This window comes from Leguminivora glycinivorella, chromosome 26, assembly GCF_023078275.1.
Source record: "Leguminivora glycinivorella isolate SPB_JAAS2020 chromosome 26, LegGlyc_1.1, whole genome shotgun sequence".
In the NCBI taxonomy this organism is placed as follows: Eukaryota; Metazoa; Arthropoda; class Insecta; order Lepidoptera; family Tortricidae; genus Leguminivora; species Leguminivora glycinivorella.
Window position 1 is genome coordinate 8,351,158 of NC_062996.1, and position 27,654 is coordinate 8,378,811.

The window sequence follows — 27,654 nt, forward strand, 5'->3', positions numbered from 1 at the left end:
AATTATCTCTTTTTAGTAGTTCCTTAGAAAGCTACTAAAATAGGAGCTTATTATCCAAAGGAATATGTAAGATCTTCATTATTGTTTTACTTTGTTTATTCGGTAAATATTCGGCAAAGCAACCGAATTATTCGGCCGAATACGAACATTGAAAAACTTGCCGAATACCGAATATTTACCGAATATTCGGCCCATCTCTACTTCATACTATCCTGAACTGTCACCCCATACATAAGAATAACAGCGCCCTCTTGACAATAGTCATATATTTCTACCAGGATTTAAGTTCAAGAGATATCGTCATTCGTATCGTACAGACATACATACATTTCGTATTCTGTCCCGTTTTGGGACTTTCGTTGAAATTATGCGAAGTTGTGACATTCTCAATTTAAAGGTATCACATTGATTGTTTTTTTTTAAACAAATAATTTCTAGCTATGGCAAAGAGCGTACACCCAACTTAAATGCCGGTAACACACCTCCAACCCTTCTAGTGTTTAGGGTGTCAATAGGCGGCAGTGCTAGCTTACCTTCTCAGCAGAGATTATCGCATAAAAGCCACGTGGTACCTTTTTATTGATAATGTCACAAGTAATTTTTTTTTTTTATGAAATTCCTTTTTTTATATGTGATATATGTGACGTTTTTAGACTAGAATTGTAATTTTGTTAGTGTTCATATATTTTTGTACATGTGTACATTTTAGTACCATACTGTTTAATAGGGTTCTAAATAGCATACATACTTTAATGTTCCCGTGTTTAAATGTAGTTTTAAATGTTTATTATTTTTAACTACGGTTTTTTATTACTTTTTTACGGCGGTTAAAAGGTTTGATTACCAGTAAAATAGATGGCGCTAGGAGATGAGGGAATAATTCTGGTTCTAGGCGCCTCTCGCGCACGCACTGTCTATAGTGATCTGATAGTGGTAAGTTGTCGCTCTAAACTACATGCCCAAAGGGCATATAGAACTCGTTTCTCACCTATATTGCCATCCCTGTCACTCTATATCATATAATATGTAATAGTAGTGGCTCAAGTAGTAGTGCTATCTCTTTTAAACGTTTCATACACAGAATCGCGAGATCTTCGATCATGATCAGTGATCGGTTTTTTGGATTCGACATGGGGTGAACGACCTCAATCATTATGTTAGTATGGATATGCCCCGGGAATCCGGGCTTAATGTTGTTAGAAAAGGCAAAAAAATATGTACAATGTCCACAATGCCAAATGGTTTTATTGCTCAACCAAAAATATAAAGCAACAACATTAACATTATAAACTTAAACTAAAAATAGTACATAACGTAATAGGCCTTAGAGATAATTTCGTCGTATCAATATTAACTTTTCTACTTGATATCCCGCGAGGGTGAATCCAAAAAACCGATCACTGATCATGATAGGAGAAAAAAATGTCCCAAGACTTCCATACATTTTTCAAACCTTCCATTCCGTTACCGCCATACAAAACGTATGAAAAAATGGTAACGGAATGGGAAAAAACCTTGGGAAACTTTTTTTCTCCTATTAAGATTGAAAGAGCTCGCGATTCTGAGTGGAAACCACATAAAAATTGCCAAATTAAAAAAAAGTGGGATGTAGAATTTAAAAAAAAAATGTCCCATTTATTAGTTTCTTCTTTTAACTATAAAACTCCCGTGAGACTCATACATATTTAAAAATATTTTAAGCGGGTTACTCACGTATTAAGTCGATATAGCGTTCGACATGTTTCGGTTCAATTTCGAGAACCTTTCTGCGGGTATGCGTCGCGCTCTCGACATGTAAAGGCGGGGTGTCGCTACTCTTGAGAAAGGTTCTCGAAATTGAACCGAAACATGTCGAACGCTATATCGACTTAATACGTGAGTAACCCGCTTAAAATAGTTTCTTCTTCTTCTTAGTCGTTCCCTCATGGCTGAGGATCGTAACCAACAGTGATTTCTCTCTACTTGACGCGATCTAGGGCCATATTACTATTATTTTTAAAGCAGGCAGGCAGTTGCAGTAACTGATAAAGCCTGTATCCAGTTGTCGGCAGAGGTTTCAGGTGTTATGTGGAATAGGCTACTAGACTCGTATCGAATTTAGCACATCAAGTTATTGTTTTCTGTAGTATTTGACTTAAGAAATCAATATTTATAGCTTGCGGGCATTAAAAGTGCGTGATGGCTGCGTATTTTTAATTAAAGATGTGTGTATGTTTTTTTTTAATTATGGACTCCGAAAACGGTGTTGGCCAATGGAGTGACGTCACATAATTCAGATCAACTATGGAAATTAGAGGTAGTAATCTGATCTCCATAGAAGCAACCTCTATTGTATTAAAATTCATAGTCGTTGACGGGTGTGACAATGTGAAATATTTTTTCTAAATATACTGACGTCATGTCATAGATATTCTATAGATTAATATGGCTGATGTTGTTTTTGCCTGATCACGTAAAAGTAAACTTTAAATAATTTTTTGCGGCTTTTTAAGTCGTAATAAAATATGGTACTATTTTTTTTCGTTTAATTAGACAGTAATTAATAAGACATACTTTGAAAAAGGGTCAAGTAGCCTATTAGCACTGTGCTTGTCTAACTTATTCTTGAATTCGTTTACACTTTGGGCCGATATTACATCCTCCGGGAGCTGATTCCAAGATTTTACCACTATATTACTAAAGAAATGTCTATGAGGGTTGTATGACCTGCGAGAGACCAGTTTATACTGATGACCTCTCAGATGGATGTTGTTAGGCCTGATATAGACGGCGTGCGAACTCGCATGCGATTTTAGCTACATTGCGGTGTTGACGGCTGTGCAAAATTGTATGTAACTTAAACAGCCCGCAATGTAACTAAAATCGAATGCGAGTTTGCACGCCGTCTAAATCAGGCCTTATTACGTTCTAATATGGACTGCCATCTGCATTTATTAGTTTACCAGTAAAATGGATGGCGCTAGGAGAGATGAGGGAATAATTCGGGCTCTAGGCGTCTCTCGCGCACGCGCTGTCTGTAGTGATACTCCTTTAGGTAGGCGCGCATGCGCGGCGGTAGCGGCAATTTTTCTACCCCTGTAAATAAAATTAAAAATGTTTAGATGAGTTATGAAACTATAAACAAATATATTTTTGAAATAAAACTATGGAAACGCGTATAATGAATTGACAATTCATCCCGACGTTTCGAACAAATCACAGCATTCGTGATCAACGTTGACCACGAATGCTGTAAAGAGTTCATTGAATGCTCCGGGTTTTTGGTCCTACACGGAGCTCGGCCGTCTCAATAGCGGTGGCCCACGTCTTACATAGCGCTTTTATATACTCACTAACATTTTAGCAGTACTACTAGCGATCGTGATAGAAGGGATCTTGTTCCAACAGTTGGTAGCTGCGTATCGAAAGCTGAATCAGATTTATTTCGCTATACTAGTCATTTTCACGACATTGCAGCTATGTCCCTGACCTTACATTTAGCAGTACTGCTAGCGATTCTAATAGGAGAGGGAATCTTGTTCCAACACTTGGTAGCTGCGTATCGACAACTGACTCGGATGTATCTAGCTTAAAGTTTTCACGTCATTGCTACATAGCCGAAGGGATCTTGTTCCAACACTAGGTAGCTGCGTATCGAAAGCTAAGCTTATGTATGTATGTATGTATATACTGACCGTCATAGCTGGTGTGTGAGACGATGACAGCACGCGCCAGCTGCTGGAGACTGAAGGGGCTGGTGCGGGGGAGGGGCGCGGTTAGCATCGGCTCGAAGAACATCACGCACGCTGGGTCCTGACAAAATAAGAAATAAATAAATATTGGGGGACACCTTACACAGATCAACCTAACCCCAAACTAAGCAAAGCTTGTAATATGGGTGCCAGGCGACGATTTACTTACTTAAATAGATAAATACATACTTATATAATATACATAGAAAACATCCATAACTCAGGAACAAATATCTGTGTTAATCACACAAATAAATGCCCTTACCGGGATTCGAACCCGGGGCCGCGGCTTAGCATGCAGGGTCACTATCACAGATGTCATATATACCATAGATCAAGCAAACGTATCTACTTAGCGTGTCAAATGAACTCAGTGAAATCCACTGAGTTGTCCGTCTTTATTAGCAGCTTGCAGCTTTCGGGCGTCAATTTTTGTAAGTTGAAGTGAACAAAAACATTAATAATGCCTCTTTAAGTAATATTAATTGCAACAACACAAAAAATATGAATACTCAAGGGCCTGAGACATATTTAAAATCATAGGCAAGTAACAACTTCAGTACAAAATCTGACACGCTCGGCCGCCATACAAATGAATGAACTTGTTTCTTCTATCTAAATCTAATTCTGTGGTCACTACGCACTAGGCCAGACGGTCGGTAGATTATTAGAGAAATGTGAGTAAAATCTATCAGTTATATCGGTTTTATGAGTGGCAAATCAAGTTCAAAACGGGGCATATACTAAGCTGGGAAACGTCATGTGTGAAAACGCATACGTTGGTAAACGTAACGCGTATAAACCGTTTGAAAGACACGGATCGTGGGAGTCGAAACTGAATCTGTGTTGGCAGTGCTCGAGCCTGGTAGAAGTAGGGATATTGTTCCAACATCTGGTGTCTGGGTAGCAAAAGCTACCTAAGATTTTGAAGTTCCACATGGCTCAACTTAGGGTCTTTATTTATTACATTTATATTTTTATTTGATACCATACCTTTATGACCTAGTGCCGTAGGAGGTGGGAACTTGTTCCAACACCTGGTTGCTGCGTAGCGAAAGCTACCACAGATTTTGGAGTACAAGGCTTACCTTATAGTGATCTATAAGCCTGGTAACCGTAGGTGCGGCGAAGACAGCGGGGTCGTGAGAGTCGAAACTCAATCGGTGTTAATAGTACTCGAAACTTATAGGAGGAATACTGTTTTAGCACCTGGTGGCTGCGTAGCGAAAGCTACCTCAGATTTTGGAGTTCAACAAGGCTCAACTTTGGGACCTTTTTTCTTCTTATTGATATTTATATCTTACCTTATAGTGCTCTATGAGCCTAGTAACAGTAGGTGAGACGGAGATATCCGGGTCGTGAGAAACAAAACTCAATCGGGTAGTACTCGAAACTTATAGGAGGAGGAATATTGTTCCAACATCTGGTGGCTGCGTAGCGAAAGCTATTTCAGATTACCATAGGGAATGAGTTGGAGTTTTTATTTCTGTATATCTTACCTTATAGTGCTCTACCTGAACCTGTGTCGGTAGTGTTAGATCCTGGTAGGAGGAATATTATTCCAAAATCTCATGGCTGCGTAGCGAAAACTACATCAGAATTTGGAGTTCTGTATATCTTTGTTTATTTCTGTATATCTTACCTTATAGTGCTCTATGAGCCTGGTAACAGTAGGTGCGGCGAACACAGCGGGGTCGTGAGAGTCGAAACTGAATCTGTGTTGGTAGTGTTCGATCCTGGCGTGGAGCGAGCGGCCATATTTGCGGAACGACACGGAGAACAGGTGGTCTTCCTGCGCTGAGGCGCGGAGGAGGAATATTGTTCCAACAGCTTTTGGAAGCGTAGCGAAAACTACTTCCGACTTTGGAGTTCCACAGGGTTCAACTTTGGGATCTTTTTTTTTCATTATGTCTGTATATTTGTATTATAAGTATTATAACTTACCTCATAATTCTCTATGAGTTGGCGAAGACTTGTGGGTCGTAAGAATCGAATCTGAATAGGTGTTAATACTTAATAGTAATTGAAACCTACAGGCGGTGGAATATTGTTCCAACACCTGGTTGATGCGTAGTGAAACCTACTTCAGATATTGGAGTTCCACAAGGCTCACCTTTCGGACCTATCTTTCTTATTGTAGATATTTTTTTTAGTTAAAAATATATCTTACTTTATAGTGCTCTATGAGCCTTGTAACAGTAGGTGCGGCGAACACAGCGGGGTCGTGAGAGTCGAAACTGAATCTGTGTTGGTAGTGTTCAATCCTGGCGTGGAGCGAGCGGCCATATTTGCGGAACGACACGGAGAACAGGTGGTCTTCCTGCGCTGAGTCGCGGAGGAGGAATGTGCCTGTGAAATGAATATGAAGTTATAGTGACTTGAACCAAAGACCTATATAACTTCGTATAGACAGATAAAGTCTAAGAAAAAAACGTACCCCAAAACCATACAGAAAAAGGTACGGTGACCTAGATGGCGATACACCTTTGGGGTACGCTCGGCTAGATGGCGCTAATATTAATATTTGTCATTTTAATACATATCAAGCTAAGAATATGGGCCAAATTGTCAAAACGGAGGTTCTAAAGTTTTAAGCCAGTGTCGAGAGATGGCAGACTATGCACTGTGATTACACATTTTACTTCGACAGTAACTCTCTATAATACTTGATCCTCTTTGATACATATATAATAATATTACTTAATATGTTCGTTTAATTCATAGTATAGACTAGAGATGGGCCGAATATTCGGTAAATATTCGGTATTCGGCATATTCGGCAAGTTTTTCAATGTTCGTATTCGGCCGAATAATTCGGTTGCATTGCCGAATATTTACCGAATAAACAAAGTAAATAACTAATGAAGATCTTATTACGTATTCCATTGGATAATAAGCTCCTATTTTAGTAGCTTTCTAAGGAACTACTAAAAAGAGATAATTATCCGTCAAAATATAAAATAATTGTTTTGTATAAAAGTTAAAAAACCGTAATTTCAGAGTTGAGAAGAGTTCAGAGTTGTTTTAACTAAGTTTTAGTTATCCACAAAATCATAAGAACATAATGTAACCATTATCAATCGTTTAATAGTTTTAATCTCAACCCCAGCTTTAAAAATATAGCGTAACCGAATATTCGGCCGAATGTTCGGTTCGGTAAGAACTGAACCGAATGTTCAGTCAAAGGCAAAGTCCATATTCGGCCCATTTCTAGTATAGACGTTTGCAATGTATTATAACACATTACCTTCAGGCTTATTGTCCAACAGTCTTTCTGCTTCGTACCGGTCCATCTTGCCCCAGTAGAAAGAACAAGCTGTGATCTGTTGCAGGTCTGGTACTAGGCAATGTATGTAGTCCACCTGAAAAAAGATATTATCAATCAATGGTCGGGCATACAAAAAAGCGTTAAGAATTTCACCACCCCCGTGGGTGTCGTAGAAGTCGACTGTGGGATATGGGTTAAATAGGCTACTTGCCTCCTAGTCAAATCAGCTTCTTTTTAAGAACTGTCAAAACGAATTTGAACGACTTGCTAATATGGAATTTATATGAAATCGAATTGAGTGACGTCACAGACGTCACGGTCAACTCAGTTACTTTATATATTTCTAGCTGACTTATTAAAAAGAAATTGGATTTAAAAATAACTTCTGTCCATGTTGTTGGTGAAGTTTTTTTGTTACCTGCGTGTGGACTTTGGTAGGTATGGGGAGCTGCGCGCTGTGCGCCGGGAGCCCGGGCGCCAGCGGAGCGCGCAGCAGCAGTGCGCGCAGCTCTCCGCCGCACACCACCTGCAAACATACACGGCCATTGTATTATATTCTTTTCACTAGGGTTGCAAAAACACGGTTTTTTTTTCTGGCTTGAAAAAAAAAACATGAAAAAAAAACCGTGAAAAAAAAAACAGTTTTTTTTCTGGAGTATGTTTTTTTTTTAAAGTACGAAATCTCAAAACTTGCAAAGCAGTTAATACTTTTATACGGTATTTTAGACTTAATGTTAACTATTAAACGAATTTAATCAAATAACTTTAATTTCTGGTCTTATAAAAGTAACATTTACGAAATCTGTAGTTGGTAGTTATCACTATTTACTGTTGGTAACACCACCGCCTCTCTACGCTGCACGCAGCATCGGGGATTCCCCAATAAACGTTTGTATACTGAATGTTAATCGAATTAAAATGTACGTTATTGTTATTGAAACACGTTACAAGTCACGAAAAACCGTTATTGTCGAATTATTTGTTCATCTGAAAAAAAACCATATTTAGAAAAAAAACCATGGTGCTCGGTTTTTTTTCATAATTCTGAAAAAAAAAACATTTGGTTTTTTTTTTCTATTTGCAACCCTACTTTTCACAGATTGTTCCTGACTCATGGACGTTTTCTATTCTATTTTCTATTCGGCGACCGGTCTGGCGCAATCGGTAGTGACCCTGCTGCGCCGCGGTCCCGGGTTCGAATCCCGGTAAGGGCATTTATTTGTGTGATGAGCACAGATATTTGTTCCTGAGTCATGGATGTTTTCTATGTATATAAGTATTTATATATTATATTTATCGTTGTCTCTCTCTCTCCCGAAAATCTCCGAAACTCCGCTTCCAGATCACTACTTAGACTGGTTTATATTAGTATTTGCCAATCAGTCTTAACTTATTGTATAACTGCATGGGGCGGGGCATGTAAAACCCATATTGTACTGCTGGAAAGGGCACGAGTGCTAACGGTCATTGAGATTATCCGCGGACGGACGGACGGACAGACATGGCGAAACTATAAGGGTTCCTAGTTCACTACGGAACCCTAAAAATTATCGGCAGTTGGAGCACTTGACGGTACAATAAATATAACCTGGCACAAGACGAATAAGGGTCCCCCCACATCTAGCGTCTCGCGAGCGTCGCGTCGGGCCAACTGTATGGGCAAAGCCTGACGCCGCGTCGACGCGGCGTCTTTTTCCATACAGTTGGCCCGACGCGACGCTCGCGAGACGCTAGATGTTGGGGGACCCTAAGACTTAGGGCTGGTTGCACCAAACCGTCTGTCATCGTTAAAGCGTTCGTTAAATTTTATTGTCTGGGAAGTTCCATAGATGTCTGCTGCGTGACGATGATGTGTCTGTCAAATGTGGTTGACGCAACTGGCCCTTACCTGGAAATGTGGAGTTAACCGTATAGAGCCGTCGCTGGCTTGTGTGAGCTCACTCCTTCTGCCTTCTTGCGATGACTCGGAGTCGCTGAAAAATAAAAAAATGATGTAAACTCTGTCAAACAAGTCTGTCAGTAAATAAGAACAAAGAAAACTATATGCATCCTTTTCTTTAGGGTGCTAGAGAAAAGGATACCTATAGTTTTCTTCGTTCTTATTTACTGACAGTATAAAACATAATATCGTCACTACTTTGAAAAAATCTCGTATCTCACACTGCTCCTCAAAGTTAAAACGCAGTAAGTCTATATGCATTGCATACATACTTATTACATCTTTTCTTTTCATTGACAGAAGAAGATACAAGTTTTTTTTCAAAGTAGTGATGATATACCAACTGAGTAGTGTCTTTTCAAAAGGGCTTATTTCCACTTGTAACTTTTTTTGGGAAATCGAGAAAAACATAATTCCACGGTATTGATTTTGAAATTAATATTTAATTTGCAAAATTGTAATATTGTAAGTTGACGTTAATGCTATGATTACATCAAACGTAACATGTGTACCTAAATAAATATTTAATTACCATATGTTTTTGAGAATTAAGCACTTTTGATGCGAACTTTTGGGAATTAAGCCCTTTTGTTGTGGCCTTGTAGCGTAAATGTTATTATTTTAAAATAGTTTTATTTTATTTTTGGATTTTGTATTAACGTTAGTTGATATGAATGTTGTTGTAATACATACATTGGTTTATCCACATAAATAATCATTACACATTTTTCAAAATGTGTTCTAAACTTTGATGTTAATCTTTTTTTTAAAGATCAAGGCGAGACTTTTTGAACTTTTATCTCAACAAAACAACGCGTAATTTTCTATGCTAAGAAAAACTGCATTCATAGTTTAAAAAAAAGAAAAAATGTAAATAAGCCCTTTTGAAAAGACACTCCTCAACTACACTTTTTTACAAGCTTTTATTCAACTTGTTAGTATGTTAGTGTGCGTCAAAACGTAGAAGCTAAATTTGACCCACTTCCCGGTTTCCGATTGAGCTGAAATTTTGCACACATATGTAAATCACGTGACAATGCAATATTATGGTATCATGGAGCTGATCTGATGATGGATCAGAAAGGTGGTCACAGGAACTCTCGTAAACGTCGTATCCCCACCGAGTAAGGGGATTTTAGAAACGTCTCGGAGAACAGTAGATGACTGTTGAAAGAAATATACAGTCTTTGTTCAGTTCGTTTTGGTCTTCTCTGTTTGGCCTAAAGGTTGACTGGTAGAGAATGCCATGTAGCATTAAGTCCGCCTTTTGTAACTGTACATGTTTACTGTGCAATAAAGTTTAAATAAATAAATACAGTCGGCGATAAAAGCTTGTGCCAAAAATGTTATTTTTGCATAAAACTTATTTCTTTTTTATGTATACAAAATAAACGATATGTCACAACATAACATCAGTGTTATAATGTACCTAGTGACACTTTCAAGTTATAGACTAAGTTAGCTACGATTGTATAGCTCTAATACTTGTGCAAGGCAATTTTCACCGGCAGAGCTGTTAAAATAACAGTGATCGTAGCTGGAAACCAAATAAAAAACAATATTTTAACATTGTTCCGATGTCACACGTTGAAATAACCTAACCACAACATCACATTTGAAAAAAAAAAAAAACGACCGCGACATAGTAGACCGATTATCATGAAACATGGCTAAGAAGTCTAAGAACACCGATCCGATAAGAATCCCGACTAATTCTGCTTAAAAAAAAAACAATCTAAATCGGTTCATCCCTTCGGGAGCTACGATGTCACAGACAGACACGTCAAACTTTTAACACCCCTCCGTTTTTGCGTCGACGGTAAATAAAAAGCAATAAAACAATAACATTGGGAGCATATCACTTGCAAGTTATGTTCCGAACAATACTATGGTACTTACGATCTGGGAGCCACTGAGAGAACGTAAACCTCGGCAGTAGAGTTGTCTGTTGGATTGTCGCCTTCTGAAAAGTATTAAATATAAAATGATGTAAATTCAAGTGCCTCAGTTTTATTTTTGATACATTTTTTTTATTATTGTTTTTTCTCATTATGATTTTCATTTTCAAGTAGTGGACAAACTCGCGGAACATAAGAAGGCAATTTTATCTATAAAACTCGGGTGAGACTCAAACATATTTATCTTTCTCAAGAGTAGCGGCCTCGCCTCTACACGTCTCTCGCGCGACGCATACTGCAATATTGCCCGCAATATTGTCCGCAATATTGCCCGCAATATTGTCCGCAATATTGCCCGCAATATTGCCCGCAATATTGTCCGCAATATTGTCCGCAATATTGTCCGCAATATTGTCCGCAATATTGCTAGCGGGCGGAGCGGGGCGGGCCTCCGATCCTCGAAAATGGATCGAAACATGTCGAACGTTATATCGACTTAACACGTGAGTAACCTTAAACTATTTTTAAATATATGGGTGAATCAACTTTTTCTTGCCTGTTATTGCCACGGTTACGGTCCCCTGAGTCACGCTGGCTTTATGCAAAATTATGCAAGCATGCATGTGGTCCATTTTTCTAGGTGACATATTAAGGAAAATGCTTGTTAAGACCAGAAAAATATATGATTGCATAGTTTAAGTAGCATAATTTTGCATAAAACCAGCGTGACTCAGGGGACCGTAACCATGGCAATAACAGACAAGAAAAAGTTGATTCACCCATATAACAAGGCAAATAAATGTATTTTTAGCGATTGGACATACATGACAATTCTTTTTCTTCTCTGATTATAAAATGTCCTACATACCTCTGTTTAAGACGATGGTGTCCAGCTCTCTGCGAAGATCCCTGGCGCCAAGTGTGATAACTGCTGCTAATCTGGAACCACAAAATATACTTATTCGCCTAAAACCTGTTGAGCTTGGGTCCCAGTTTCGAGTAAAAAAAAATACAAAATTGAACCACAACCTTAGCGAGTCGCTTTTCGGTGAAGGAAAACATCGTGAGGAAACCGGACTAAATCCAATAAGGCCCAGTTACCCTCCGGGTTGGAAGGTCAGATGGCAGTCGCTTTCGTAAAAACTAGTGCCAATGAGAAATCTTGGGATTAGTTGTCAAAGCGGACCCCAGGCTCCCACGAGCAGTGGCAAATGCCGGGATTACGTTAGGAGGATGATGACTAACCGATAACATAAGGAAACATAACTAACATAAGGAAAGGCATGGAAAGATTTGCGATGTCCGGCGCGGCTTCCGTAGCTCAATTGGTTAAGAGCAATGCACGGATTGCAGAGGATGCTGGTTCAAGTCCCGCCGGAGGCGTAAATTTTTCCAATTTTTCCTTTAATATAAAAATGACTAACCGATCGTCGGCGATGGCGTCAGAGACGCTGACGCGCCGGTACGCCGTGCACACGCAGGCCGGACGCCGTCCGCGGCGTCGGCACGAGCATTCTCGCGTCGACCATCTGTAATCAAATTAAACTTTAATCAATCAATAATAGGCGAGACGACTAAAAAAAACTAATTAGTCCGTCAGTTAGATTATCAAAGAATTTTAGACACGTATTTTTTTTCTTGTAAACGAAAAATGACAACGGTACAGTGCGTTGAAGTTTCGCATGACGTCACGCCTAGGTAATTTTTTTTACTTAGAAGTGACGTCACAAGCCCCCATTCCGGAACTTTTATGCTTTATGCCTTTGTATTTTATCATTAATTAGAAAAAGCGAAAAATATGTGTCCAGTCTTGTTGGACGAGCTAACTAACGGACTAAACAGAATGCCATTTTTTTATGTAGCCGTCATCCCTATTACATAAGACAAAATCATAACATTAAACCCACCACCGAAGCGACAGCTGACGTCCACGAGAATTCATTACATATCGCCCTTTACAATTTTTCGCCAGGATGCTCGTTCAAGGGAACCTGATCTTGGGGTGACCTTGGGGTATATTACCTGTCTGTGACTGCGCTGACGTATCTCTGAACGCTGCTCGGAGACTCCGCGTAACGCCGGCGCTCGAAGCCACAGCCGCAAGAGCACTCGCCGCCTGAAACAGTCAAGACACATTGTTTGTTGTTAGCCTGTGTGGTGCGGGTTAAGAATTTCACCACCCCCTTTCTTCCCGTGGTTGTCGTGTCGAATTTAACGGAAAACAAAAAACACGGTGTATAGTTATGACTTACTCTTCCTTGAAGTTTGTTGTCCCATGTTTCTGTTCTATTTTCACGATGGGGGGTTCGGCCAGCGAACTATCATCTGAAAATAAAGTTAATAAATTTAAGTAACCCTGTTACCTGTTACAGTTACAGTAACCCTTATAAACACTTTTTGAGCAATCAAGTAGTGAGATCTTGGAACAAACTCCCAGAAGACGTGGTCTCAGCACAAAATGTGAATCAGTTTAAAATAGACTAGACAAGCATATCACATCTACAACTCGGCTATGATTACTATTACAATGATCACTGGATACAGGCTATATCAGTTCTTTAACTGCCTGCCTGCTTATTAAATAATAATAATAATATTTTTTTGAATAAGATACAAGGCAACACAATTAAACAATTTAATTAAGATTTGTGGTTCAAAATTATTTTGTCTTCTTTTTAATCGTTAAAATGTGATAGGTAAGAATTTTTTGTATGGGGTTGCTTTTATCTGTTAATTTCCTTCATACAAATTATAAACTACAGCCAAATGAGACCCAACAGCGGACAAAAATACAGTCCTGTTTGACTGTATACCCGCAAAAAGTACATTTTTAGATATTTCATACTTAAAAAATTTCTATCTAAATCTTTATTGCACTATAATGAACTTGCACAATATTTTATGAAAAAAATAGCAATAGATAAAATGATTACGTCAAAACTACAAAAATCCAAATTTGTATTAAATACACCAAAATATGTACTATCAGTATGACACTATACATCATCATAAGGCCTCGTACATCTTGGCAGATGATTTTGTATAGTGTCATGTCATTAAATCATGACACTATACACTATGACACTATCACAGTACAATAAAGAGTACTAAGTATCGTACAGTATGGCCACTCTCGCTCCCCGCTGAAAGTGCTGCCCTCTCGGTTACCTCACAGTTACCGCCTGTCAAAAACGCGAACAGTCGACCTGTCATATTTCACTCATACAAGCATAGTGCGCGTACCCCTACACGAGCTTAGACTGTGTGGTAGGAACGCACTTCTTTCATATTTATATTTGATCATTTTGATCTCCAGTGTCCGAGGTGTGACCAAGTCTAATAATTATACTAATCAATAATTACAATGTACATAGTGAATGTTTACAATATTTTCTTATGGTTTTCCTGATAATAATCAGTTGTAGATAATCTTGAGGAAAACCATTTATTTCCTTGACAATATATTATTAGTACTTGTTTGTACATTGCTGATAGGTAGCTATGCAAATCAAATCTAATTTTTATCTAAAACCTTTAGCATTATAACTAGAGATAGAATATTCGGTAAATATTCGGTATTCGGCATATTCGGCAAATTTTTCAATGTTCGTATTCGGCCGAATAATTCGGTTGCGTTGCCGAATATTTACCGAATAAACAAAGTAAATAACTAATGAAGATCTTACGTATTCCATTGGATAATATGCTCCTATTTTAGTAGCTTTTTAAGGAACTGCTAAAAAAAGAGAAACCTATGCGTCAAACTATAAATACAATTGTATTGTAAAAAAGTTAAAAAACCTTAGTTTAAGAGTTGAGATGAGTTCAGGGTTGTTTTAACTAAGTTTTAGTTATCTACTAAATCATAAAAACATAGATGTAGTTACATATGAAACCATTATCAATCATTTAATAGTTTTAATGAACATCCCCTTTAAAAACATGACGTAACCGAATATTCGGCCGAATGTTCGGTTCGGTAAGAGCTGGACCGAATATTCGTATTCGGCAAAGTCCATATTTGGCCCATCTCTTATTATAACAGTCTGTTCTTTTTACTCAACTGTGCTGTGCATCAAACATAACCTAACCACATAATGGACCAATTTTCATGAAACATGGCTAAGAACCCGACTAATTCAGCTTTCAAACAAAAAAAACTAAATATAAATCGGTTTATCCGTTCGGGAGCTATGATGCCACAGACAGACACGTCAAACTTAACACCTCATAGTTTTTGCATCAGGGGTTAATAAAAACAACTAAAATGATAACTCCTCTTTTTGGCTACATCCCATTTAGGTCAAACACCTAAATGGCAGGATAAACCATGAGTCAAATGACTCAAATGATTCTACTTACTTAATTGGAAGGTTGCCCATGCTATTAATTAACTGTTTGCGGTTACTAAAGTGGGTTAAATACTGAGTCATGTTTGGTGGTACTCTTAAGACCACACAAATTGTCAGAGACAATAAAAAATTAAATTTAAGTTTTTGTATTCCTTCAAATTGTAACTACCATGCACTAAAACCGGCCAAGAGCTTGTCGGGCCACGCTCAGTGTAGGGTTCCGTAGTTTTCCGTATTGTTCTCAAAAACTACTGAACCTATCAAGTTCAAAACTATTTTCCTAGAAAGTATTTATAAAGTTCTACTTTTGTGATTTTTGTCATATTTTTTAAACATATGGTTCAAAAGTTAGAGGGGGGGGACGCACTTTTTTTTCCTTTAGGAGCGATTATTTCCGAAAATATTAATATTATCAAAAAACGATCTTAGTAAACCCTTATTCATTTTTTAATACCTATCCAACAATATATCACACGTTGGGGTTGGAATGAAAAAAAAATCAGCCCCCACTTTACATGTAGGGGGGGGGGGTACCCTAATAAAACATTTTTTTCCATTTTTTATTTTTGCACTTTGTTGGCGTGATTGATATACATATTGGTACCAAATTTCAGCTTTCTAGTGCTAACGGTTACTGAGATTATCCGCGGACGGACGGACGGACAGACAGACATGGCGAAACTATAAGGGTTCCTAGTTGACTACGGAACCCTAAAAATTTGTGTGTGCAAAATGTGTATATTTAACCTAACCGCGACATAATAGACCGCTTATCATGAAACATGGCTAAGAACACTCCCGACTAACTCAGCTTTCAGACAAAAGAAAATCTAAATCGAAGTTGGTTCATCCGTTCGGGAGCTACGTTGCCACAGACAGACACAGACAAATTTCTCATGTTAGGCTGGCAACAGACAATCTTAAAATTCATAATCTTAAAAAACAAGAGTGTGTGTGGACAGTAGGGAATGCAACCGAGTAGTGAAAAAACCGAGTTTCGGTTAAAACCGTCCGGTTTTCACCGATTTGAAACTCGGTTTTCAATCGAGTTAAACTCGAGTTTTTTCGTTGAAGGATTTTTTAATAAAAATACTAAATACATTAGTTAAGATGCAAATTCTCACCTAGAAACTGACGTAAAGCCAATGTAGATTACTTTACTTGTTCAAATATTTCAAATTACAGGGATCACTTTACTTTTTCAAATTACTTGTAGGTAATTGTTATTTGAACTTCTATAAATCTATCTCTAATCTATCTTGCATTATCCCGGTATTTGCCACGGCATTCATTGAAGCCTGGGGTCCGCTTTGACAACTAATCCCAAGATTTGGCACATGCACTAGCTTTATGAAAGCCTTTGCCGTCTCACCTTCCAACCGGAAGGATCCTATTGGAATTATTCCGGTTTCCTCGTGATGTTTTAATTCATCGAGAAGCGACTGGTAAATATCAAATGACATTTCGCACATATGAATTCATTGGTACGAACCGGGGTTCGCGTTCGCACTCTCTTACCACAAGGCCAGCAGCGCTTTTTGAACTTTAACGAACATTTTGTATTTGTAGTAGGTACTTACGTTGTTCAAGATTCACCTAATACGCCAAATATCTAATATTTTATAAAAGGCAACTGAACGGTGTTTAAGAGATTTGTAATTGTAACATAATATGCTATTTTCACGCAATTGCAGGATGAAAGAAGAAATTTCGGTGCTTTTTTTTCTTTTGCGGAGACACTGTAGGTAAAATTAACTAAAAGTAAAGTTTTGCGGATGCGGTGTCGGGTTCATGCTTAACAATCATATAAAAAAGTTTTGAAGGAGCTTATCTTTTCCACTTCATCAAAAGCGACTGTTTTATTTGATAAAAATACAAAAGACAATACACGTATACCGTTAAGGTCTTTGTTTACTGTTGCTGCCGATGTCCTGTCTGAGGGGGGGTAGGGGGTTCCGCACAGGGAGGACTCCCTAGGGAGAACTCCTGAGTGTTGGCAGGGGGGATAGGGGAAGCCAATCCAAGGTGTGATACGGACCGTGCCGATGGATGCGTGGCTGGTGGCGTGACCAGTCGTGAACGGTGTCCCTACGAAACCGGGACGAATCGTAGGTGTATGTAGTCCTTCACCGGCATGCGGGGCTCTGCCGTTCTTGTGACCAATCTTTCCCTAGCTACTCGTGGGACTTTTATGGATCTTAAAATTACAATTTCAAATGAAAAAGCCGTGTCTTCAGCCTCGGCTCAAACCCAGGCTGACGTTAGTATCGGAGCGAAGGAGGACTCTAGTGTGGACTCCCGTACGCCCGAGGTATGCTCTGAGGTAGTGGAGATGGAAACTGAGGTCGACAGAGACGTAGCCATCGTCTCTGGTACGCCTGAGACCAACTCCTCTACCAAGGAGAAGAAAGGCAAGCGCCTGTCGGGAGCCGGTCGCAAAAGATTCCGCAGACTTATGACCGAAGGGATGGCGAGGGAGCCCTCTCGCTGGCCCGGCAGTCTAACGCGGACACCCCTGTGGAGAAGCCGCCCTCAGCAAAAGGCCCTGTAAAAAGGGTCCGTTCTGAGGACGAATCTCCGCAGGGGCAGGCGAAAAAGGTCCTGAAAATCACTCCAGGGACATCAGGGGGGCCTCGCCCTCCCAGCTTCCGGGAGGTAGCTGGCTCCTCGCGAGTAGGGATCCGTAACTCGGAACCTATGAGCGAGGAACAGATGAAGTCGGTGCACAAATACCTGACCCTCGCCATTATGACCCAATGGTCGAGCGCAAAGGGTGGTGCACCGCAATTTGTGGGCTTCGTTCACAAGACAGGCTGGATCCTGGTCACATGTTGCAACCAGGCGAGCAAGGACTGGCTTATGAACGAGGTGCCAAAGGCGAAGCCGTGGCCGGAGGCGACACTCTCTGTTATCCCAGAGGGAGAGCTGCCCAAACCAGCTACGGCGGTCACCTTTATTCCGGAGTCCGAGGCGTCCTCAATAGAGGATGCCTTGGTGCTGCTCAGAGCCCAGAACTTTGGCCTGAACACGGAGCTCTGGAAGGTGCTAGGGGAGAAGGCTGAGCAGGGTGGCAGGGTCGCCACCTTTGCCCTGGATGAGCCTTCTGCCGAAGCTCTTAAACCCAATGGCGGTGAGGTGGTAATTGGCTTTAAGAAGGTGCTGTTCCGGATGAAGGGGGGGCCAAATGCTCCCCCAAAGAAACGGTCCAGCAAACCCAGCCCCCCGCTGAACCTACTCCAGGCCCCAGTACTGCGGTACCTGGCAGTCGACCGCAAATCCCCCAGGGCTCTCGTGGCCTGGGTGGTGGGCGTTCGGCAGCCAGAGGGACGGGAGGCAGGACGAGAGGCTCGTTACCCGGTCGTGGCAGGCCCCAGAACTCGGTGGCAAGAGGGTCCCTAAGGGGAACTCCGATCCAACGAGGCAGGGGAATGCCCAATCGGGTACGAAAGAACAACGCCTAAATGGGGGGCCCGCCGGGGCCCAACACGTGCGCACCTGCGAGGGTCCTGCAAGCAAACATACACCATGCGGCAGCCGCCACGGCCATTGTCGAGAGCCAGCTTGCAGGACACGTCGACCTCGCACTACTACAAGAACCCTGGGTGCGGAACTCAGACATACTAGGACTAGAGTTTGCATTATCCGACGGATTTTTAATATTCGAATAATTCGGATAATACAATTTTTATTATTCGAATAATTCGGATAATTTCGGATAATTTATTAAATGGAACAAAATTAATGTTACAGGTGCGTATAAGCGTGGAATTGATAACGGCTGAGATAGATGAGCGCCATAATGCAAAATTTACCTACATTTTTATTTATTTTTTGCGTAAATCAGCAAACTGTAGAAATTAAAACACACCTTGCTCTCTATCTTTAGTTCTATGACTAGAATCTTGCAATCAGATAGTGAGCTGTCGATATAAGACAGTTAGTAGTAGTGATTAGTTAGGTGTTAGGTATAACGAGAAGTTTTTCTGACAACACCTTTACCTTGGAAATTTGGATATGATGATGGTTATAGGCGATACAGCGTTGTCATATTATCCGTTCCGATGTCGGATATAGGAAGGATGTCAAAGGCAAAAATCAAAGATGGCGCCTTGAATGATTTCGAGAATGTATAGGAGTCGGTCCTTCGCTCGATCGGATCGGATACTCATCTTATCTTAAATCTGCGGGGCCCTTCCGGATACACTTCGACCCATCGGGATCTTTTGTGCAATTACCCCCTTAGATCTTAAGATCCTTCAGCTATTCAGGAGCTTCTCGACCATCTCCACGTATCGGATGATGAGGCTCATGGGTAGCTCTCTGATGTCCTTTGGTACTAGGTAGCCTGCTCCAAAGTTCTTCATTCTTTGTCTGGCGAGGGCGTGACATTCACACATTAGATGTCTGACGGTCTCTTCCTCTTCGCCGCACATGCGACAATCTGTGTAGTCAGCGTGTCCCATCTTGGCCAACATTCCTTTGATCCCGTAATGGCCTGTGAACACCCCCGTTATAATTTGGAATTGTCTTTTGCCTAGCTTTCCTAGCTTTTTGCTCCATCCAGATTCTACCCTCCGCATAAAGAGCTTTGAATGCTTCAGACCTACCAGGGCATCCCACTCTTTTTGTGATTAGCCTTTGTATGGTCCTTCATAGCCGTTTTAATGGTTCCTTGTGACGTTGTCTTCAGACCTGGCCTTGGCAAGTTCATCAGCATTTTCATTGCCAATGAAGCCTTCGTGCCCCGGTATCCATACCAGTTGTATCTTGTTTTGCCTTCCAAGCTTTGTTAAGAGCTTGGATGCCGTTTAATACCAGTCAAGAGTCACCTCTGTGCGATGTGAAGGCTTTGAGTGCCGCCTGACTGTCGCTGAGTATATAGATATTCTTTCCTTGGGTTTGTCTAACTATATTCTTATGTACACAGGTAATTATTGCGTATGTCTCGGCTTAAAAGACAGTGGCATAATTGCCCATGCTGATACTACCACTGTAGTCACTAGTCATTTGCATAAATGCCTACGCCCATACCAGATGCCATCTTGGACCGGATCGGATACTTAATATAAAAAGTTGAAAACTCTTTTCGTAGGCTCTAAACAAAAGCGTCCTGGTTAGGGTCTTAGAACAGGAATAAGCAACTGAGCATAGGTACTCCTTCAAAACAGAATAACCAAAAAAAGAGAAGACCAATTAGTCGAAGACACTTCCTATCCAGGTGTGGATCATTTTAGACCTTAGTTGCACAGTGGCTGGTACCAAAGTACCAATGGAAGGGAAGAGGCGATAAATAAATATTGTACCACCAACATAAAATATACAAGACATAAATTTAAAAAAAATGAAGAAGGAGGAGGTACAAAGGCGAACTTATTTAAATATTCAAATCCAAAACGCCTCAAATTGCTCGGCAGCAATTTGATGGGTTTTAGTTTCCAAGTTGATCAGTAGATCGACTAAGATTTCAAAGTATAAGTAGTAATTAGACCGATTTTTGTGTATGAATGTAACTAAGGACTTAAAAGGAAAATGCCTTATATTTCTTAGTGAAGTGGAGGGAATTCTGGCGTACTAAATTGCCATGGAACTGATAACAGCTAAATTCGGAGTGAGGCGCTAAATTTCAATTTCAAAAAAACAAGGGACCAGGAAATCTAGGTATAAATCTCCCTTTAAAAAATTAAGTACGGTTTTACAGATAACTTCACGTTAGCTATTAGCAGTAATGAAAGTAGGTTGGGGTAACGTTTTCATATTAAAAAATAATACTTGAACGTTTTTCTGTTTTTTAAATCATCCAATTAATCGAATATTTGATAAGAACTGAGTGCGTGGGGTGAGGCATTCTGCTTACTTCTTGTCCACGAATGCTTTCTTTGTTTTGTAAATATTAGTTTGATTTTGAAGATAAATAGGTGTTGACTTGTTAGCAATAACATTGTCCGTATTAAGAATTGATCGAAATTGGTTTCAGTGACGTCTATCTATTAAATATATTACTTATAAATAAAAAATAATGTTTATAGAAATTATCCGTTTATCCGGATAATTTCAATTGGATTATTCGAATATTTTCGGATAAAAATATTGGCGGATATTCGAATAATTCGGATATTCGAATATCCGGATTGCAAACCCTAACTAGGACTAAAATCGGTTGGTAAAGTTTTGTACAATACTAATGGAATAAAGCCTAGGGCATGCATTGTTTTTAGCAAGAACATTGACTTTCTACCTGTTCCAGAGTTATGCACAGACGACCTGGTAGCAGCGTATGTAAATCTCAAGGGATGGAATGGGCGGAGGGTCATACTCTGCTCGGCATACCTCCCTGGTGAAAAGCAAGACCCCTCTGCGGATCTAAATGCAGTGGCGGAATACGCCCGCAGACACAACGCAGAACTGCTGGTGGGATGCGATGCAAATGCTCACCACACCAACTGGGGGAGCACGGACATTAATGATAGAGGTGAGTTATTACACGACTTCCTTCTATGCTATAACTTCCAAATTCTAAACTTAGGGTGTGAACCAACCTTTGTCACTAGGGTCAGGAAGGAGGTTTTGGATCTGACTTTTGCATCCGTAAATCTAGCCAGGTACATTCAGAACTGGAGGGTAAGTGATGTGGAATCTCTGTCAGACCACAAACATATATGTTTCAACATATCTTTTTCTCTTAGCGTACAGACTTGCACCTTCAGAGATCCTCGGCGGACGGACTGGGAGGGCTACAACAACAGCCTGGAGCGAAACCTGGACTCAGTAATGAAGGTAATCAAAACGAAAGAGAGTTTGGAGCTTGCGGTAGAGGTAATCTCAAATGGCATTGTTAGGGCCTTTGAAGATAACTGTGCTCCCAAGTTCAAATCAACCAAACGTCATGTCCCTTGGTGGAATTCCAAGCTGAAGAAACTCAGGGGCAAGACGCGGAAGTTATTCAATAGGGCTAAAAGAACGAACGACTGGGAGACTTATAGGAAAGCCCTAAATGAATACAGCAAAGAGATTAGGAAAGCCAAGAGAGCATCATGGAGGAGGTTCTGTGAGGAAATTGAAAATACACCTCAGGGAGCGAGACTTCATAGGCTACTCTCGAAGGCTAGGACTAGTCAGGTTGGCCTACTGAAAAGGCAGGATGGCTCCTACACTACAAATGAATTGGAGACGTTGGAGCTTTTAGTCGAAACTCACTTCCCAGGAGCAGCTTTGTCAAACAGTTCAAGGGTTAGCGAGAGCCTGCATAGGCCTCGTCCTGAAGACTGGAGGCAGGCTGCCACTGTTATAAGGCCGGGGATAGTGAGGTGGGCTATAAACTCTTTCAAAACATTCAAAACGAGCGGTCTGGACGGAGTAAGCCCTTTATTATTACAACGTGGTGCTGAAGTCTTGATTCCGCATCTGGTAAGAATCTTCAGAGCGAGCTACGCCTGGGGGTACTTACCGGAACAGTGGAACAAGGTTAAGGTATTATTTATACCAAAGGCGGGAAGGAAGGACTACGAAATTGCCAAGTCCTTCAGACCCATAAGCCTTTCCTCGTTCCTTCTAAAAACCTTAGAAAAGGTAGTTGATAAATACATCAGAGATACCTATCTTGTAAGGAAGCCTATCCACGACAGTCAACATGCATACCGGAGGGGAAGATCTACGGAGACGGCCCTTCTGGAGCTGGTGGATAGAGTGGAAAAGGCCTTAGAAGATAAGGAAATAGCTCTGTCGGCCTTTCTCGATATTGAGGGCGCTTTTGATAACACTCCAATTCGGACACTGGTGGAGGGGCTAAGAATCAAAGAAGTGGACTCCACCACGGTCCGCTGGGTGCAAAGCATGCTCTTAAATAGGAAAGTTAGGCTAGACCTGCTGGATACCACACTAGAAGTGGCCACTGTGAGAGGTTGCCCGCAGGGGGGTGTCCTATCCCCACTGCTCTGGACTCTTGCAGTGGACGGTCTTCTGCGTAAGTTGGCGGATCTCCAAATCGACACTCAGGGCTACGCAGATGACCTTGTGGTGACGGTGAGGGGAAACTGCCAAAGTACTATATCGTACCTTATGCAGAGGGCTCTCAACACCGTAAACGCCTGGTGTGGTGAAAATGAATTGTCCATCAATGCAAACAAGACAATTATAGTTCCATTCACGAACAAACAAAGGCTGGATAAATTAAAACCTTTGGTCATGAATGGTAAAACGATTCCGTTTTCTTCAGAAGTCAAGTATCTGGGGATAACACTGGACCAGAAACTGACCTGGAACCAGCACCTGAACGGAACTCTACAGAAGGCCAAATCGGCCCTGGCAATATGCTGCCGTCTCGCAGGCAACAGATGGGGTCTTAAACCCAAAATTGCCTTATGGTTGTACACTGCTATAGTGAGACCAATAGTGTCCTACGCCTCTGTAGCATGGTACAAGAAGACGCTGCAGAAAGTGGCAGTGGCGAAGCTCAGCAGACTGCAAAGAGCTGCTTGTAGCATCGTCACTGGAGCAATGTCATCCTCTCCAACAGCGGCACTAGAGGCCCTGCTGAACCTGTCGCCACTCCACCTCTATCTGGAACTAGAAGCAAGATCCAGCATACTGAGAATAGTGGCTACAAAGAGAGGAGGGTGGATATCACAAACACTGAGACTATTTACTGAATCAGTGCTTGATATCCCTGTACTGGGGATGCCGACAGACACCATGCACCCTCAGTTCTGCCCACAGAAACTTTACTCTGTGGAAATCCCGGAAAGGGAGGACTGGTCAAACAGTCAAATATTATGGAAAGAAGGAAGCCTAAGGTGGTACACTGACGGCTCCAAATCCGGATCTGAAGTAGGCTGCGGAGTATACGGCGAAACGCCTAGAAGGGCTAAAAGCCTAAATCTAGGACGGTATTGCTCTATATTCCAGGCAGAGGTATACGCCATCTTGGAATGCGCGTCAATCAACCTGCAATGCAACTACGTCAACCATACTATTTACATCCACTCGGATAGCCAGGCGGCACTCTTAGCCCTAACTTCGGACGTCATAACGTCCAAGCTGGTTGAGAACTGCAGGCAACTATTAAACAACCTTGGATCCAAAAACAAGGTTGTCTTAAGATGGGTCCCGGGGCACGCAGGCATCGAAGGCAACGAGAAAGCCGACGAGCTTGCACGTACGGGGGCAAAGGGTAAGCACCATGGCCCAGAGCCTTTCTGCGGTATCCCGAAAAGCCTTACGAAACTAACCCTAAAGACCTACTGTCAATACAAAACTATTCAGCTCTGGAGGAACACGCCAGGCATGAACCATTCCAAGGCTCTCATCAGAGCCTACAGCAAAAAGGCATCCTCAAATGCCTTGGCGCTGTCAAGGAACCAACTTCGCAACCTAGTGAGGGTGCTGACAGGGCATTGCCACCTGAACAAGCACATGCACACTATCGGGAAACGTGCAAACGGGCGGTGCAGATTCTGTCTAGAGTCTGATGAAACGCCCCTGCACATCCTGGCAGAGTGCCCCTCTCTAATGCGCACACGTAACATGATTCTGGGCAGCTACCAATTTCTCCCAGAGGATGTGAGGTTTCTCGATCTCAAAAAGATACTACAAGTCTTTGAATTTGTAGGACTTGATCGAGAGTTGTAGTAGGTGGCGATCACAATAGATCAGAAATGGTCGCAGTGATACATAAGGCGCCCTGAAGCCTTACAAAGCCCCTAACCTAGAAGAAGAAGAAGAAGAGCGATTCCACTTCATCAAATGCCATTCTTTTTAATGTTATTCCTTTTCTGATAAAGATACAAAAGTCACTATTGGTGTGCCGTTTAGATTTGAAGAGTTCCCTTGATTCTTCATGGAGCCCGCCACCAAAACACGAGCTTGACCTAGCGTTGTTATAAGACTAGTCTTGAAGACTTTTAAACCTTAAAGACTTGCAAACCCTAAAGGTTCACGCTTTAAAGACTTAAGCGTTAAAGGTTTTAGCTCAGAAACGGTTCAGAACCTTAACGACTCAAGCTTTTTATGAGCTCTTAAGAGTGAGTCTTTAAGACTCGGGCTTCATAGAGAGCTCAAGCCCCCTAAACCTCGAAGGCCTGTGTCAAGCTTTAAGAGCTCAAACAACGAGCTTTATAGGCAGATAGTATTTATATTTAACCCTTAATTCGACGGTGTCGGTTTGGTAGATTATAGGGTTCCGTACACAATGGGTAAAAACGTAAGTCTATTACTAAGACTCAGATATCCGTCCGCCCGCCCGGTCACGTCTCCACGCTGTATCTCATGTATCTCAGGATACTAAAAAGTACGGAGCTCTTAGTGGGCGAGTCCGACTCGCACTTGGCCTGTTTTTTTTTACTTCTGTTGACCTTAGGATCTAGTTTATTAAAAGCTCTTAAGACTTAAATGCTACAAACCTTATAGACTTAAACCTTCAAAGCTTAGGAGTCTTTAAAGCTTGAGGACTAAAGACTCGAGGATTCTGTGCTCGTAAGCAGCAACGCAAACTTATAAGGTTGAGGCTTATATGGTCGAGGCTTTAAAACTCAGAAGTCGCAACTCGAGTTTTGTAGTTTACGCCTCAAAGCTTAAATTCACAACACTAGCTTGACCAGAATGTGGCTTAAAACCCCAACGTTCTTAGCAAACGAAAATCAGTTTACCTTTAAGATTTGAAGTTTCCTTGAATTCTCCAGGATCCCATCATCAGAACTGGACACCACTTGATAAAAATAGGACCAACCTATATATACATTCGATAAAAAAAAATCGGTTCAGAGTTGAGGGAGATATCAAATAACAAATATTTAAAAAAATACAGATGAACTGATTACCTCCTCCATTGATCTCTTAGAATCAGCTTTGGACACTTGGAGGCCTTGGTAATTTTTTTCTTTTTATAGTATATTTATTTCATTTTACTCCTCCATTGATATTTGGAAATCGGTTAAAAATGAAAGAACTCACCAGGACACAAAAGATGCCAAAACGATTACTTTCATCATTTCAATTATAGATGAGATTCGTTCTCAGAGAGTTGAAAATAGAGTCTTTTCATCCCATTTTACATCGCAATATGCTGCGTCTAACATAAAGAAATATGTAACATCACTTACGTTACATTTTTAAATTGTTCATGTCGACTGAACTTCAGATATACTTTTCAAAGCAATAATCTTCACCAATTCCTAAGAAAAACTGGTCCCAGCAGTCAACAAATCGTCCTATGAGATTTTTATTTATATACTGTGTTTACAAAGTCCATAAAAACACAATATAAGCGAAAAATCTGTTTTGTTTAACAATTTACCTGAAGGTAACAAAAACTCGGTTATGAACCGAAATTCGAATCGGTTTCGAGTTTCACCGAAAAAAAACCGATACTCGGTTTTCGGTTCTAGCTGCATTCCCTAGTGGACAGTCACGAAATTGTATGGATCTCTGCACTCAATCTGAGTTTTGTAAGATTATTTTTTTTTTTCACATTATGAATTTTAAGGCTGTATGTTGCCGGCCTTAATCTGTTGATATAGATTTCACAACATTGTATTAATATTATAACAAAAATTTCTTACAATTTATCTGGCTTCCAACCCATTCATCAACCATATCACTCAGTTTGTGGTAGTTAGACCTACATTTATTATAAATTTAACTGAAATTGCATGTCACTATTATTGTAAGCTACAATAACAAAGGTAGAGCACAGGTTTGCAGGAGTACATTGTTGATATTATAATAGTCTCTACTAGATATTATAGTCTTAGTTCATTTTAGGATATAATTATGTGGCTTACATAAGTCATAGCTGGTGTAGGTGACTGTATTAGGTAGTAAATGTGTCATTCAGCTGTAGACCCAACTTTTTTTAACTAAATACAAGTTTGGACAAGTTCAATAACCTCTGACATATAACTACAGAAACTTTCTTTGTACTCCAAACTATATGAAAACATATTTTAGCAGGCGCAAATGTCACACAAACCGTAATAAAAGTCCAAAATTAGACTTTAAATAGATAAACAAATCAAAGAAATGTGTGTCCGCCATCTTGGTTTTAAGTACTTAGCACGATTAGTACTCAGAAGAATTCATTAATCCTTTATTTACTCACCTCTAATAAAACGGGTGTGTCTAAATTCACGTCGTATTCGAAATATGTAATTAATACTAATTATTAATTAATTCGATGGCTGTATTAATCGTTCGTTTCTTCTTACAAATAAATAGTCCATTTTAAGTAACACTATTATCTCATGTCCTTATTTTAATTAGAACTATGCAACTAACACCACTACTGATATTATTTACATCAATAATTTACAAATATTTATAATCACGCACTCAAAATAGAAATACGCAGTTTTGTGACTGCTGCATCTGACATTTTCATTTTGTTATGTTACGTTCCTTGAAACGCTACAGTTACTTTTTTGCATGTCAAAAAAAGTCAAAACTTTATTCAATTTTTCTTCTACAAAATAAGAAA

The 27,654-nt window shown here is 40.4% G+C and overlaps 2 protein-coding genes across 2 annotated transcripts; one reads left to right on the plus strand and one right to left on the minus strand.

Annotated features, from left to right (window-relative positions):
• Positions 1-2,465: 2,465 nt before the first annotated feature.
• On the minus strand, positions 2,466-27,537 carry LOC125239910 (suppressor of cytokine signaling 1-like). Its single transcript, XM_048147680.1, has 12 exons — positions 27,280-27,537; positions 13,089-13,161; positions 12,859-12,952; positions 12,261-12,365; positions 11,705-11,775; positions 10,838-10,901; positions 8,888-8,972; positions 7,418-7,525; positions 6,979-7,093; positions 5,902-6,080; positions 3,675-3,792; positions 2,466-3,075 (listed from the first exon to the last, which is right to left on the minus strand). The coding sequence occupies exons 2-12, from the start codon at positions 13,111-13,113 to the stop codon at positions 2,960-2,962; spliced, it is 1,080 nt and encodes a 359-aa protein (XP_048003637.1). The 5' UTR covers positions 13,114-13,161; positions 27,280-27,537; the 3' UTR covers positions 2,466-2,959.
• On the plus strand, positions 17,886-18,417 carry LOC125240134. The gene is made up of 2 exons (XM_048147980.1): positions 17,886-18,318; positions 18,407-18,417. Exons 1-2 carry the CDS (start codon positions 17,886-17,888, stop codon positions 18,415-18,417), a joined length of 444 nt encoding a protein of 147 aa, XP_048003937.1.
• Positions 27,538-27,654: the final 117 nt, after the last annotated feature.

Coding starts and splice junctions, on each gene's coding strand:
- LOC125240134 (XM_048147980.1), top strand. CDS start 17,886: ATGAGCGAGGAACAGATGAAGTCGGTGCACAAATACCTGACCCTCGCC.
- LOC125239910 (XM_048147680.1), bottom strand. CDS start 13,113: ATGGGACAACAAACTTCAAGGAAGA. Junction 11,776..12,260: donor GACGCCATCGCCGACGATCG/GTTAGTCATTTT, acceptor TTGTGGTTCCAG/ATTAGCAGCAGTTATCACAC. Junction 3,076..3,674: donor CTCACACACCAGCTATGACG/GTCAGTATATAC, acceptor TTTTATTTACAG/GGGTAGAAAAATTGCCGCTA.